Genomic DNA, 15272 nt, shown 5'->3' with positions numbered 1-15272 from the left:
GTCTGTCTTGTCTCTGCTGTTAACTATCGGAACAGCTGGTGGGAATCGCGGGTACTTTTAAATGAGTCTTCTCATGGCGGCCGGGATCAGCCCTTGACTACTACTTAAAAGACTTCATCAACCCGACTTCTGCGCACATCTGCAAAACAGCCCAGCAAGCAAGGGACTCTGTCAGAGCCACTGAGAGCGCCGTGAGTATATCTCTTCCGACTGCTGAAAGCCCTTCTTGACCCTCATAATACTCTCTCCTGCGCTAACTAGTGCCCGACTTCTCATCCCACTTTGATGAAAATGGACCATGCTGATATACTCGACCTCACAACCAGATAGGCCTCCATCTCTCGCAGTCGTGCTTCCGGTACCGCATAAAACCCATCGGATACATCTATATTCTACGCGAGACTACTCCCTCTGAGTCCAGGGAGGCTGTTTCGAGGTGCCGGAGTAGACCAGACAGCTCTCAGTGGTCCAAATATACAACCCTCCTCAGTGATCTACAACAGCTTACCCGGAGCCGACAATTCGGCTACCAACTACCAGACTTCAGATATAACCGGATTTAGGGGCCTCCGGCTTTCATCAGAGTGACTCTTTCGTTCGATCTCCTTTCGTTTGTGCACGGAAACCACTCATACCCTCCACATAAGTACTGCAACCGCAAGAGAGTTGGTGGACATATACTGTCAAGATGTCGCCCACCCCGCCCACAACGTCGCCCAGTACGCATTCTCCAGAAGGCCAATATCGCGTTGTTCGGAAAAGGAACCGTGTTCCAGTGTCCTGCGCGCCATGCAGAAACCGAAAGTAAGTTGCGCTGCCTATATTATCACACCACACAATTGCACTACTTTACACGCAGCCTCGCTAACCACGCGTGTTGCCGCCTATCCATAAAGATTGAAATGTAATCGTGCTACACCTTGCGAAAACTGCGTGAAGAGAGATGACATTGCTTCCTGTTCATATGCCCAATCAACCAACAGACGGAGGCACCAGAATACTCAGTCTGCAATGTCATCGCCAGATGATATGCAGAATCGCATAGACAGATTGGAGAACCTGGTTTTGTCCCTGATGACCAATGGCGCACAGTCGGCTGGACCTACTGCTGCGATTGCTACCGTGTCCGGGGATAGTAGTATAGCTTCACAAGGCCCGCAGAGCGCAAGCACGAATACGGTCGACATCGACTTGAAAGATGAAGAAAGTGATACGGAACAGGTTACCAAATCGTTTGGAATCATGAAAGTGGATAACCAGAGCCAAAAATCATATTATGTCTCCGAAGCACATTGGTCAACAATCCTGAATGATGTATGGGCCTGTCTTTCTTTATATGCCATGAACCGGATGAACTGACGTGTTTACTATCTAGATTTCAGAAGTTAAGCATTTCTGGGCTACCCATAAGAAGCAGTACGAGGAGCAGATGCAGAAAGTGCAAGCAACCAAGCAGACACAGGATCTGAAGGGCTCTGCGCTAATATTTGGCGCCATGTCGTTACCCACCGAAGCAGAGATTATGGCGTCTTTCCCTTCAAAATACACTGCAGACATGCTGCTCCGCCGTTTCTTTGCTACCCTCGACCCCTCTATCAGTAAGTTCAGTTGTCTGATAATGTATAAAATCAAGATAACTAACAATCTATAAAGCGCTTGTCCACGGCCCAACGTTCTGGAAAGAGGTATGCACGTACCCGTATAATATTTTGTTTTCCTGTCGCTAACCTTGATGTGCAGTACGAAGCTCACTGGCAAGACCCCTCTAAAACGAGTATGGTCTGGATAGCAATGGTTTTCGCAATGCTTCGGCTGGCGATGCTATCATACCACAGGGAACGAGACGAACCCCCAGAATTCCGGGGGAAGTCATTAGATATAGCCAAAACATATCGGATTGCAATGGCACAAGGGCTAGTATACTCAGACTTCACGAAGCCTCATCGATATCTCCTTGAAACCTTGGCATTTCATTTACAAGCTGAGTACTCTCAGAGCTGTGACTCCGAGACGTCAGTTTGGATCCTGGTTGGAATGATCGTCCGTCTAGGGATGAGAATGGGATATCATCGAGATTCTAAAATGTTTCCGAATATATCTGTTTTCCAGGGAGAAATGCGTCGACGGCTTTGGACGTGGGTTAGACAGGCGGATTTGCTATTCTCCTTCGAGGCGGGACTTCCAAGTATGATTCGAACGGGAGACGCGGATACAGACTTTCCCCGATGTCTATATGATGAAGACTTTGATGAAGATTCCAAGGAGACTCCTCCGGAAAGGCCATTTAACCAGCCAGCCCCTATTGCGTATACCATTGTTCATGCAAGACTCACAACTGTCTTTAGTCGGGTGCTGGAAAAGTCACAGAAACTTCGAGGATCTTCGTACGAGGAAGTTTTAGAGTTGGATCGAGAGCTACGGCATGCCCGCGAAATGATTCCCGAATGGCTGCAGATGAAACCTCTTCCTGAATGCGCCCATGAACCATCTACTCTAATAATGAATAGAATCGCGGTATGTACTTATCCTATTGGTCAATTGCCTAATCTCGTTTTACTAAGTTTGATATTACAGGTTGAAAGCATCTACCACAAAGCCCAATGTGTTCTACATCGCCCTTATCTAACAAGGGCCCGTGAAAATCCACGGTATACTTTGTCACATCGGGCCTGCATCGATAGTTCGCTCGAGCTTTTACGACTTCAAGCAATGCTGCATGCAGAAAAAACATCCGGCAGAAGAGTCCTACATCCAAGATATTACACCACGTCACTTACTGGCCACGACTTCCTGCTAGCCAGCACCATTCTTGCCCTTGATCTCTACCATGAAGCACAGTTAGAAGCGAACAGGCGGCAAGGTGACAGTCCATATGGCTGGGGATGCGGAATGCAGGAGGAGATGCTTGCTACCCTTCGGCAATCCTATAACATCTGGAACGAACTAAAAGACGAGTCTATGGACGCATGGAAGGCATCCAGTGTTCTGGGACTGCTTCTGGAGAAGATAAGTTGTCGACGAGAAAATAGAGATACCACGTCAATGGATAGCAGCTTTGATCCGCAGGATGAGAAACAGAGTGCTGCTATGACTCTGGGACTCCTTAGTAGCGGATTAACGCCCCAAGGACCAACAAGTCCGCCTCAATTCGGAGATTCCATGATAGGAATTGATCGGACGTCCTCGGCCCAGCAAGGAGGCTTACCTTCTAACATAGACCAATTGGCAGGCCTAAATTCTCCGTTTGGCATGTTTGGTCAGATGCCAGACATGCAACCATTCAACCTCGACTGGGTACGTTCATAACGCATCAAATAAATATGATATCTCTTCTACTAACAAATTTCCAATAGGAGGCCTGGGATAACTATATCCAGTCAGCCGCCCTTGATCCCACCAACCAAAACTGGACAGATGTAAATCAACGGCAAGACTTCCAGCAAACACACCAGCCTCAGACTACCGCTGAGAACGAGCCAAATATGTCTATAAGACCACCAACATATCCTCTACACAATGGTACATATGATGCGAACGGCAATGCCTCCACTCACCCCACATACATGAATAATAACGACTACCAAGGAGGTGCAAACGCCTCCTGATTTGGTTTGATACCGCGCTTTTGTTTATGCAGCTCTCCTCATTCGATATCCTTATAGCACTTAGCTGAACTGATTGTTTTTACGTATATACATTAATACCATGCCCGGAAGCAAAAGTACATCATTGTCATGAATGGTTTCGTATGATAGATACACCAAATGAACGAATGCTTTATTTCTGTTGCCTTGATATCAAAATCAAAATAAACTCCACAATTTCTACAAGCTTTTCACGTGATTTTATTTAAACTTCAGTACTAACCCCAATATAGAAAAGTACAAATTTTCCCATCGAAACTTTTTTTTTCAAAAGTTTTTTGCTTTACTGCGAAATCTTCGTTGCTTCAACTCCATTTTCAATTCATCCTCAACCTCGACCGTCAATTTCACCTTCTTCTGTTTATTTTCTTCTTGATATCTGTCTTATTAAGTGATACTATTTTTTCTAATTCTCTACTTTGTATAAGATCTTTATTTAGACATATCTTCGACAATGTTTGTTCCCTTTTACCTCTGATTACTTGTCCCAACCAAATTTCAAGCCATTGGACATGCTAACCACCTGTTGCTGTATAGGATTTCTCTGAGACATGCGATGTACCGCGCCGCCTCCGCCGCTGGCGGAAGCGCAGCAAGGTCCTTTCTCCCAAAGCCACAGGCCGCTAGCTCACAATTGAGCCAATTCACAAGAGTCATGGGTAGCCAGCTCTGGGCCTCGCAACGACGACTCTTCACCGAAGAAGCCAGAGACCCTGCAGTCGAAGAAAAGAAATCTATGGTCAGACCAGTGCGAAATTCTTTTGGCCTTCCACCTTCTCGCCCCGAGCCTCAGCCAAAAGCCACAGTCTACGTTGGAAACATTCTCTTCGACATCACCGCTGCGGACTTGAAGGAATACGCTAGCAAGTACGGCAAGGTTTTGGGAACCCGAATCATATATGATAGCCGTGGCCTTAGCAGAGGGTAAGTTACTGAGGTTGCCTTTTGTAACTCTCCTTTAATTTTATGTTGCTAACTTGCGCGGTCTAGATTTGGCTATGTCAGATTTGAGAGTGTTGAGGAGGCTAAAAAGGCCATTGATGAAATGCACCTTAGCGAATATGAAGGCCGTAAACTAAGTGTCAACTTTGCTCAGGTTGACCTCAGGGATGAACAACCGCAGAGAAAGATGGAGCCAACCCGTACCATCTTCGTCGGCAACATTGCCCACCAAGTCACAGACCGCGACCTCCATGCCCTTTTCGATGACATCCCCAACGTCTTCGACGTTCGTGTTGCTGTTGACCGCAGAACCGGTATGCCAAGAGGCTTTGCTCACGCTGAATTCACCGATGTTGAGAGTGCTATTGCTGGGTTTGAGATGTTGAAGGGCCAGGCCCCATATGGCCGCCCGCTCCGATTGGATTACAGCCACAGTGCCAGACGCCCAGGTGAAATCGACAACTCCAAGGCCCCTGCCGCCAACCTGGAGGGCGAGGCAGAGGCCCAGCAGGAGGCCAATGCATCCCAGCCCGAAGAAGCAGCTCCTAGAGCCGCTCTCTAAATGGATCCGTCAAAGCTGTTTTCTCGACACCAATTTCTCCCGCATATACACTTTACCAATATTTTCAAAGTCTAGAGGCTGAATCTACATCTCTATTCGGCGTTCATGCTTGGTGGCTTATAAACGGAGCGTCTGGCATGTTTTGATGCTGTCCATGTCTCTTTCATTTTCATGCCCGGAACAAACCGACCTCGATGACCTCCCTACTCTCCTTGCGCCATAATCCTACCTGCCTCCCTCCCTCTTCTCGAATGTTTTTACTATGAACCCATTTGTCCCTTTTCCAGGCTTTCAAAAACTGATTCAAAGCTGCTGTAGTATATAAAGGTTTTACTGTTTTCCTGACGAGTTTTTTGCATGAGGTGTCTCACGGGCTGCTTTTGTCCTCTCCTGTATCTACCTGGCCATTATTATATATCATTATCATATTCCATATCGCCGTCCCCAAGCTCCGCGCTCACCTTATCGTCTTTTATCTACAGATTGATAAGCAAGCGCGTCACATGATTTGTTCCTCGGCTCGCTGAGTAAGCAGCTTTTTGCCTCCAAAAAAAAGGCCGAGGAAAGAAACTGTTCTTTTGCCTGCAACTAGTTAAGTTCCCCACGCCAGCTCAGCAGAAGATACAACATCTCATTTTACATCCACGCTCCCTTTTAAATCATTTAACGCCATATACCCGTTGTCTTATAGTCGATTATTTGTTTTCTCATTTCAAAGATCTAGTCCTCAGCCCTTCATTCGGAGCGTTAATAGCTTGCGTTATACCCGATCTATCCCAGCCGCCATCTACCCCGAGCTCCCCGGCTTTCCTTGCACATATATACTGGAGAGATGTCGTTCTTAGGCGGTTCCGAGTGCTCTACAGCAGGAAATCCGCTTACCCAATTCACAAAACATGTCCAAGATGACAAGTCTCTCCAGCGGGATAGGCTGGCGGGTGCTGGCCCTGGTCGTCAGGAGACGATGCGGTCAAGAGGAATGATGGGGGGACAGGATCATGTAAGTGGTGATGGAAGTATTATTTTATTAACAGAAACCAAGTAGCTAATGCTTTCTATTCATTCTGAGGTCTAGATGATGGACGAATTCCTCAAACAAAACGATCAGATGCAGGGACCGGCACAGCCCTTCGCCATGGAGCAGATGCGTAGAGAGCTAGAGAACTTCCACCCCTCCCCTCAAAGAACAGGGTCACCCGCATGGGCAGCAGAATTCGACCCTGGCGAACAAGCTCGTATGGAGGCTGCTTTCCAATCCCCAGCCCCGGGAATGATGAAGGGCAACACCACTTTTCAGGCATCAGAGTTCGCCCGGTTTCAACAAAGCAGGGCGGGTGCCGTACCAGGAGCAGCGAGCCCGATGATGTCACAATATCAGGGACCAATGGCTAGAGGATATGGCATGGAGATGGGTCAAATGGGCATGATGGGTCCCGGATATATGCCTATGGCAATGCAACAGCAGCCTCAACAGCAGCCGATGGAACAACAACAAGACATCAAGGGGAAAGGAAGAATGATTGAACTAGACGATCAAAATTGGGAAGCCCAGTTTGCCGAGATAGATGCTTCCGGTCAAGCGAACTTGGATGAAGAGGCGAATGCTGCCATGGAGAAAGAACTTGATGATTTGGATAGGTCAGTTCCCGCAGAAGAGCACGATTTCGCTGATTTTGAGATTGTATGGAGAGGAATTCAAGCTGAAACCGCTGCAACTAGACAACTGGTGAACGAAGACGAGAAAATCGAGAACATGGCGATGGGCGATTTCAGCGAATGGGAGAATTTTGACGGTGGTTTGAATACCCATAGCTACAGAGACCCCCAACTTGGGGATTATCTTTTTGAAGATCAGAACGCATTCCGAGCTGTTGGCAACCCATTTGAAGAGGGAGTACGCATCCTGGAAGAAGGTGGAAACCTATCCCTAGCTGCCCTTGCCTTCGAGGCGGCTGTTCAGAAAGACCCGACTCACGTCCAAGCATGGACACTGCTTGGATCTGCGCAGGCCCAGAACGAGAAAGAAAGCCCGGCTATCAGAGCGCTGGAACAAGCCTTGAAGCTGGATCCTAACAATCTCGATGCGCTCATGGGCCTAGCAGTTTCCTACACCAACGAAGGCTATGATTCGACAGCCTACCGAACCCTAGAGCGATGGTTGTCCGTCAAGTATCCACAAGTTATCGACCCGAATGAAGTCGGAACAGAGACGGAGATGGGCTTTACCGATAGACACATGCTACATGAGAAGGTAACGGACCTTTTCATCAAGGCGGCCCAGCTCTCACCTCATGGCGAGCACATGGACCCTGACGTACAAGTTGGGCTGGGTGTGCTGTTCTACGGCGCAGAGGAATACGACAAGGCAGTAGACTGCTTCTCAGCCGCTCTGGCCTCAACAGAATCAGGCAGTTCGAACCAGAAGGGACAGATACATCTGCTCTGGAACAGGCTTGGGGCTACCCTTGCCAACTCCGGGCGATCGGAGGAAGCCATCGAAGCCTACGAGAAGGCTCTCACCATCAACCCTAACTTTGTCCGCGCCCGTTACAACCTAGGCGTATCTTGCATCAACATCGGCTGCTACCCAGAGGCAGCTCAGCATCTACTTGGAGCTCTGTCAATGCACAAGGTGGTTGAGCAAGAGGGTCGTGAACGAGCAAGGGAGATTGTCGAGGGCGTTGACGGTATCGATGACGCTGAACTCGAGCGCATGATCCATGTGAGCCAGAACCAGAGCACGAACCTGTACGATACCTTACGGCGAGTGTTTAGCCAGATGGGTCGTCGGGATCTCAGTGATATGGTGGTCAGCGGAATGGACGTTTCGGTATTTAAGAAGGAATTTGACTTTTAAAAGCTTGAGCAATATGATGATGCCCTTAATAGACTTGGAGTTCGTCTTTTACAATCACTCTCACGGATGCGGAGGCTGCTTGCAAAGATATCTACATATCTGGGTACGGTGGTAAAGGGGACATTTGGACAGCCTATAGTTACATTGATTTCTATCTATATATGATGAAAGTTACTAAGCCATCTCGCATATAATGAAAGTCTCAAGACACGACATCTTCACTTCACTACCTGGTCTCCACCTTTTTCTCCATCTCTCATCGTCTATAAAATGATCGTCTTTTACCCCTTAGAATGTCTGAATAACACTTGAGCCGCATTTTGTTTTACCTCGGCAGAACCCCGGATGGCGTCACCGCCCTTCCCGATCGGGACATCTCGAGCTGCGAGCTGAACTTCTCCAACTTCTCCAACTTTCTCCGCATAACCAGGGATTTTTGTTTTCGTACTTAACGCAGAGATTTCTCGGCATCAACATCGATATCAACATCAATATCTTCAGATACTTGGCTGTCTCTGCTCGACGTTGATGATAATCCCAATCGCATGAGTCAACACTTGAAACAACGTATCTAACGAACCTACCTGGCTCCCAAGGGCCTTGATTTATCAGCTCCCATCCGCATCTCAGCACCAATCCCTGGGAATCAAAGATGAGCCAGCCAACTGGTGCGCAGGCCGTTGCAAGAGCTCTCAAGAATCTCGGTGTTACCGTCATTTTCGGCCTGGTCGGCATTCCTGTTATCGAAATTGCCGAAGAAGCAATCAACCTAGGAATACGGTTTATCGCGTTCAGGAACGAGCAGGCGTGCAGCTATGCAGCAAGCGCATATGGATATATCACTGGGAAGCCAGGCGTTTGCTTGGTCGTGGGAGGCCCCGGAGTACTACATGCAATGGCGGGAGTATGTTCGGTGTATATATATATATGTTTACTCTTGTTTACAAAATCAACTGACTGGTTACTAGATTGGAAATTCAAATGTGAATGCGTTCCCGATGCTTATTCTGGCTGGATCGGCGGAGACTACTCTGGTCACCAAGGGAGGATTCCAAGAGATGGATGCGATATCGTTGCTCACTCCGCATACCAAGCTGGCCATCAGACCTATCTCGGTGGACTATGCCGAGAATGCCGTATATGACGCATACAGGACATGCTGGTACGGCCGCCCTGGAACAGCTTTTGTTGATTTACCGGCGGATCTTATCCAAGGGAAGGCTACGGGGAGCTTGCCGTCCGCTGGTCTCCAGCTGGTTCATGCACCTCCGAAGCCTGCCGGTGACCCAAGTATCATTTTTAAAGTGGCCCAGCTTCTCAGATCAGCCCGGGCACCCTTGGTGGTGGTCGGTAAAGGATCTGCATATGCAAGAGCTGAAGAGTCCATTCGCAAACTGATTGACACTGCACGCTTGCCCTTCCTGCCAACTCCAATGGGAAAAGGTGTTGTACCTGACTCTCATCCACTTAATACGTCTAGTGCACGAAGTGTTGCGTTGAAGAATGCAGATGTTGTCCTGCTTCTTGGAGGCAGGTTGAATTGGATACTACACTTTGGTGAAGCGCCTCGCTGGTCACCGGATGTCAAGATTATCCAGGTTGACATACATGCCGAGGAAATTGGTCGCAACTCTGGAAGCGGTGAACTGGGCATTGTTGGCGATATAGAGCTGGTGGTTGACCAGCTTCTCAAATCACTGGGAGACTGGCACTATCAGCCACCTAATTCACCTTCCTCTTACCCTTCCCTTATATCCGCCTCTGCCACCAAGAATGAAAACAAGTCCCAGGAGAAGGCCCTTCAGGCCACGGCTGCTGGACAGTATCTAACCTTCCAACGCGCATTCCACATTATCAAAACGACCCTCAACTCACTCTCACCCCCAGAGAATGGAGGTATTGTCTACATATCTGAAGGTGCAAATACCATGGACATCTCTCGTTCCGCATTCCCCCTGCAACATCCACGCCAGAGACTAGATGCCGGTACCTATGCTACCATGGGCGTCGGATTGGGGTACATTATTGCTGCCCATGCAGCATATAATCTGCCCCAACCACAAGGTACGCTTGAGGCACCATCGCCAAAGAAGATAGTCGCCCTGGAAGGTGACAGTGCGTTTGGATTCAGTGCAATGGAAGTAGAAACTCTTGCTCGACACCAGATTCCTGCCTTGATCTTCGTGATGAACAACTCCGGTATATACCACGGTGACACCAAGACAGAAGACGACTGGCGTAACATGCAGCAGGCCACTCTCTCAAATGAGACAACTTCATCTTCCGCTGGTGATAAGAAGGGCCTTCGCTCCACCAGCCTTTCATACGAGACAAGATATGACCGTCTGGCAAGTGTGTGCGGAGGACAGGGTTTCTTTGTGCGCAATGAAAAGGAGCTAGAAGATGCGACAAGGGCAGGATTCTTGGAGAAGCACAAGTTTACCATTGTCAATGTCATTGTCGAGCCTGGCATCGGCCAGTCTATCGAGTTCGGATGGCAAGCTGGCAAGAAAGATAAGGCAGCACAAGCATCGAAGCTCTAGACACACACGTTTGCCGGTGTATATCCTCAATCCCTACGACCTTTTTGTACATATAAAATGTATCCAGCTAGTTAATATCAACCAGAAATAGGTATATGTTAGAAACGAGTATCAAAAGGACCGCCTTTCCCGGCCGGCCCTGCATGCAAGGATAGCTAGCTACAGCCAGCCAGCACCATCCATGACCAAACCGGGATCCCGCGGACTCAACGCTCCTTAGCACTTTGCAGAAGTATCTTCAAGCCGCCTATTGAATTATATTTCCGGCAGGCTGTCGACTTTGTCTCTATTCAATAATAATGAGCAATTGACTGTCTGCTAAAGAGCCGTCAATAAGACAATAAAAGGCGGCTGACGTCACTGGCGATTGGCTGGAGGCCACATGTCATCTTCTGGATAAAAAAGAAACCATGCAAGAGAAATCTCAAGATCGATTAATAAAATAAAATAGTCTTAAAAGGAGGTCTTAACCGCCCGTCGAACCACCGCTGCAGAGATGGCCTGACTTATAGACTTGCCTGGTTTCCTTCTCTCCTTGACCGAATATATAAAACACGGTCCCTTCCGGCATTGCACCCTCGTTGGCCTCACCATCGATCCATCGCTTCTTAACTAACTAGTCTGTTGGAGCTATCTTGGAAGCTCCACCAAAGGCAGCAACTCAACAGGCGTATACACGCGATATCTGTGCTCGATATCTGGTCTGACAGGCAGTTTCAGACCGATCCTCTCGCTAGTCAAGATGGGCGGCGCTTCGAAGCTCTTTTACCTGGCTGTGTTTAGCCTCCTTGCCCCGGCTCACGGGGAGGACAACAGCAGCAGATCTAGATCGTGTGCAGTATGCAATATAGCCGCTTTACCCTGTCAATATATAGGTTGGGCCATTTGCTAATGGGAGATGTTTTCTCTAGATTGATGCCAGGTCTACTGTTTCTGATGCCTGTGCCTCCTTCGCTACGTTTGACGGGCTAAATAACCAGATTACACCGGTTCTCAAGTCACTTACGCAGCATTCTGATTTCTTCTCCTATTACCGATTAAATCTCTTTAACAAACAATGTCCGTTCTGGTCAGACGATGCTGGAATGTGCGGGAATATCGCTTGTGCCGTCAGCACGCTGGAGTCGGAGAAGGATATACCGTTGATATGGCGAGCAGAGGAACTGAGTAAGCTAGAAGGCCCCAAGGCTGGACATCCCGGCAAGAAGCAGCAGAAGGAACGGCCCAAGGAGAAACCGCTGCAAGGCATGCTGGGTGAAGATGTCAAGGAGTCCTGTGTCGTGGAGTATGATGATGAGTGTGACGAAAGAGATTACTGTGTCCCTGAAGACGAGGGCGCCACGGGCAAAGGTGACTATGTGAGCTTGTTGGACAATCCGGAGAGGTTTACGGGATACTCAGGGCCAGGCGCAAGACACGTTTGGAATGCAATTTACCGAGAGAATTGCTTTATCAAGCCAATGCAAAAGTCACGGCTGATTCCAAACAACGTATTTGGAGTGCCAATGGGTTCACAACTGCGGGCCGTGGATGATTTCCGACACGTCCTTGAAAGCCATGAGGTCAACCAAGTAGTCTCAGGGGCTGTACGTGATGAATTATACCCTCTAGACGATGAATGTCTTGAGAAACGTGTCTTTCACCGACTAATCAGTGGAATGCATGCCTCTATCTCGACTCATCTCTGCTGGGACTATTTCAACCAGACCACCGGGAAATGGGGTCCTAATATGCAATGCTTTAAAGACAGGCTTCACACACACCCAGAACGTATCGCCAATCTTTACTTCAACTTCGGTGTCCTTACTCGAGCGGTTGCTAAACTACAGAAGCATCTTCAGGGCTATAGTTTCTGCATCAGTGACCCAGACCAGGACTATGAAACCAAACAGAAGATGAACAGCCTCACGCAGATTCTAGCAACCCATCCTCAAATCTTCGACGAGACCACAATGTTCCAGGATACTGTTGCCAACGGTCTTAAGGAGGATTTCCGCAACAGATTCAGAAATGTCAGCCGAGTGATGGATTGCATTGGGTGTGACAAGTGTCGACTATGGGGAAAACTCCAGACGGCTGGATACGGTGCAGCACTGAAAGTGTTGTTTGAGTACGACGAGACCAAGAATGGGGAGAACCCTCCTCTGCGAAGGACGGAGCTTGTTGCCCTGGTCAACACCCTCGCCCGTGTGTCGCATAGTCTGGGATCCATTCAAAAGTTCGAGGACATAATTAAGAACGAGATTGCTGCTAATGAGGCTGGGACGGCTAAGGTCGAGAAACAAGAAGAGCAGCCTGTTTCAGAGGATATTGATGATGAGCCTGAGATATATACCCATTCAGAGGGTGACGATGTATCGCCGAGTATCATGACGATGATTAAACAGGAAGCCGCCCTCATATGGCGTGCCTATATCTTCATCGTAAAAAGTTGGATCAACTTCCCTTTCTTAGCGTAAGTCGCCCTTACACCTTGCTATGCAGAGTACAAGCTAACATATCATTTGTATAGCTGGGAAATTACGGTATTAGAATTTAACCGTCTATGGAACTTCTGGCTTGGGTTACCAGTCCCACCGAGATCATGGGAGATCCATTTCCCCCATATAGATGAACTATAAACCGCTGCGATTGGCGGCACTTCTATTGTTCGATGTTATTATTATTTTACATTCCGGATTGTATAAGTTTAATACCACTTCAGGATATCTAATGCATGTTACTCTGGCTTATGAGACACCGATTAATTTCTATTTAGATATTATAAGAGCAGTAGACAAGATTGGTTGATAGAAATGTACGACAATGATCCAAAAGCAATGTTTGCCAATCTTCTCAGTTGAATATCGGAGGAAGTCCCTCTGCCTCCATGGCTGCCACAGTAGCCCGGCGCTTCGAAGCCTCAGCGACAAGAGCAGTAAGTTTCGGGTAGTCCGATTCCATAGACAGCCCAATCTTTTGCCCCCATCGGTACATGGTAAGGAGGTATGCATCCACGATCGTAAACGAGTCACCAACAGCATGCACACCTTTGAGTTTATCGTCGATATACCGGAAAGATTCCTTGATAGTCGTCATGCCCATGGCCTGAAGCTTATGGTGATCTTCGGGATCGGCTGTGAAGCGCTGCGGCCTCCAAAGCCCGGCGAAGGCTTGCCCGTGGAGCGTGCCTGATATATAGTTTGCCCACTCGATCACACGAACTGTATCCAGTGGGGTCTTGCCGAAGAGATGTTTTTCAGGAACAAGGTTTGAAATCGCCATCATGACCGCGGGGTTCTCGGTGATAATGTCTTCGTTAATCGATAGCGTTGGGATGCGAAGTTTGGGGTTAACAGCTTTGAACTCATCGCTGTTGATGCTGTCGAATGATACTTTGACTAGTTCGAAGTTCGCTCCGGTCTCTTTGAGGATGATGTGTGGAGCGAGGGAGCATGCTCCTGGAGCGTACCATAGCTTGATGCTTGGAGTAGTGCTGGCCATAATGGTGTCGTGCGTAAAGCTGAGGATAGAAACAGAGCTTGAAGATTTGATACTGGTCGTGAGCTGATAATCTATGAGTGCTAAGTGTTGAGAGGTTTTATAAACCACGCTTCATGATATAGATAGGTAGGCATACTTGTCCTGATTATGAATGCAGATGCAGATGCATTTATAAGCAGCTGGATGGAGGCCGCTAGTAAGGCCGAAAACCCCGAGGCCGTATTTTCGCTAAGCAACTCGCTTCAAAACAGCCATATTTTCCAAGAATCCTGCATAATTTGGAATAGCGATATCAAATGGCCTGATCCATGATTTTTAGGACTCGCTGGAGATGGTTATCTGGAAGAGCTTTTGCTCTTTAAACATGTTCCTGGCCAGGAAAATTAATTCACCCCTTTAGTTAGCCGACGATCTCAAGGGGCATTTTATTCTGCATGTATTCGCCGCTCACTGACTACGGCGCTAGGTAGACCTCGTAGCATAGGGTATATATACGGAACCATAAGGACAAGGAGCCTAGCATCCCTTCTCTGATGCAGTAGACCGGAGGGCACATCACCACAGATGCATTCTCTAGTCTATTTAAAATCCAGTTCCGCGCCTTTGACGCATATCTTGCGAAACTTTCCCATCAGCCTTGTGGTAATAACAAGTAGAATAAATCCTTCGGTCACAAGTCCACGACTGTGGCGTTATTGCTAATCGGTGAGTATGCAGAGTAACCATCAAACGCCACTCCAGAGAGTCAGCACTTTCATCTCTGATAGAAGATGAGCAGCCCCTCTGTAGATCTTGGTAGCGCTGTTTCAACGGGTATAATCTGCAGTCCAGGTACCTGCCGCGGTCCATTTCAGCTTCTGGGTATCAACATTCCACTTGCTCAGGCAGGTTTAACAACATGATAGATATAACTAGCCCATCGACAGAGCACTCGGGGTGTATCCAACCTCCACTCACTTCTGTCAAAGCCGCAACCTGTAGATATCAACTTGTTGTCTTTTGATATATATACATACCTCGAGAAGAAGAAAAGGAGGAGTTGCTACTTTGGCTCACCGCCCGTTTATCCACGTGACCACCCTTCTCTCCTGGACTAAGTAACGCCGAAGCCGAAGCATGTGACGCGGCGGCGAGTCACGGGACAAGGAACTTTTTTTACATCCTCGGCTCGTTTTTGCGGCGACGAAGAGAAAAAGACGAGAAGGCGAAGAGAAGAAGAAGAAGAAGATAGAAGAAGAAGA

At 48.1% G+C, this 15272-nt stretch overlaps 6 protein-coding genes across 6 annotated transcripts; 5 read left to right on the top strand and 1 right to left on the bottom strand.

The window, feature by feature from the left end:
• Positions 1-1011: 1011 nt before the first annotated feature.
• On the top strand, positions 1012-3605 carry TRV_04427 (uncharacterized protein; the record flags this gene model as incomplete). Its single annotated transcript, XM_003021408.1, has 4 exons — positions 1012-1314; positions 1376-1598; positions 1790-3294; positions 3354-3605. 4 exons carry the CDS (start codon positions 1012-1014, stop codon positions 3603-3605), a joined length of 2283 nt encoding a protein of 760 aa, XP_003021454.1.
• Positions 3606-4200: 595 nt separating this feature from the next.
• On the top strand, positions 4201-5148 carry TRV_04426 (nucleic acid-binding protein; the record flags this gene model as incomplete). The annotated part of the gene is made up of 2 exons (XM_003021407.1): positions 4201-4568; positions 4635-5148. 2 exons carry the CDS (start codon positions 4201-4203, stop codon positions 5146-5148), a joined length of 882 nt encoding a protein of 293 aa, XP_003021453.1.
• An 832-nt stretch (positions 5149-5980) lies between these two features.
• Positions 5981-8005, top strand: TRV_04425 (uncharacterized protein; the record flags this gene model as incomplete). Its single annotated transcript, XM_003021406.1, has 2 exons — positions 5981-6148; positions 6224-8005. 2 exons carry the CDS (start codon positions 5981-5983, stop codon positions 8003-8005), a joined length of 1950 nt encoding a protein of 649 aa, XP_003021452.1.
• Positions 8006-8657: 652 nt separating this feature from the next.
• On the top strand, positions 8658-10548 carry TRV_04424 (uncharacterized protein; the record flags this gene model as incomplete). The annotated part of the gene is made up of 2 exons (XM_003021405.1): positions 8658-8909; positions 8974-10548. 2 exons carry the CDS (start codon positions 8658-8660, stop codon positions 10546-10548), a joined length of 1827 nt encoding a protein of 608 aa, XP_003021451.1.
• Positions 10549-11290: 742 nt separating this feature from the next.
• Positions 11291-13007, top strand: TRV_04423 (uncharacterized protein; the record flags this gene model as incomplete). Its single annotated transcript, XM_003021404.1, has 2 exons — positions 11291-11386; positions 11460-13007. 2 exons carry the CDS (start codon positions 11291-11293, stop codon positions 13005-13007), a joined length of 1644 nt encoding a protein of 547 aa, XP_003021450.1.
• A 376-nt stretch (positions 13008-13383) lies between these two features.
• On the bottom strand, positions 13384-14094 carry TRV_04422 (uncharacterized protein; the record flags this gene model as incomplete). The annotated part of the gene is made up of 1 exon (XM_003021403.1): positions 13384-14094. A coding segment is annotated over one exon (711 nt), but the record flags the coding sequence as incomplete, so codon positions are not given.
• Positions 14095-15272: the final 1178 nt, after the last annotated feature.

This window comes from Trichophyton verrucosum (genome assembly GCF_000151505.1).
Source record: "Trichophyton verrucosum HKI 0517 chromosome Unknown contig00347_1.f1.exp, whole genome shotgun sequence".
NCBI classification, from domain to species: Eukaryota; Fungi; Ascomycota; class Eurotiomycetes; order Onygenales; family Arthrodermataceae; genus Trichophyton; species Trichophyton verrucosum.
The sequence above is the reverse complement of the archived record's forward strand: the minus strand, read 5'-3'. Positions and strand labels throughout refer to the sequence as shown.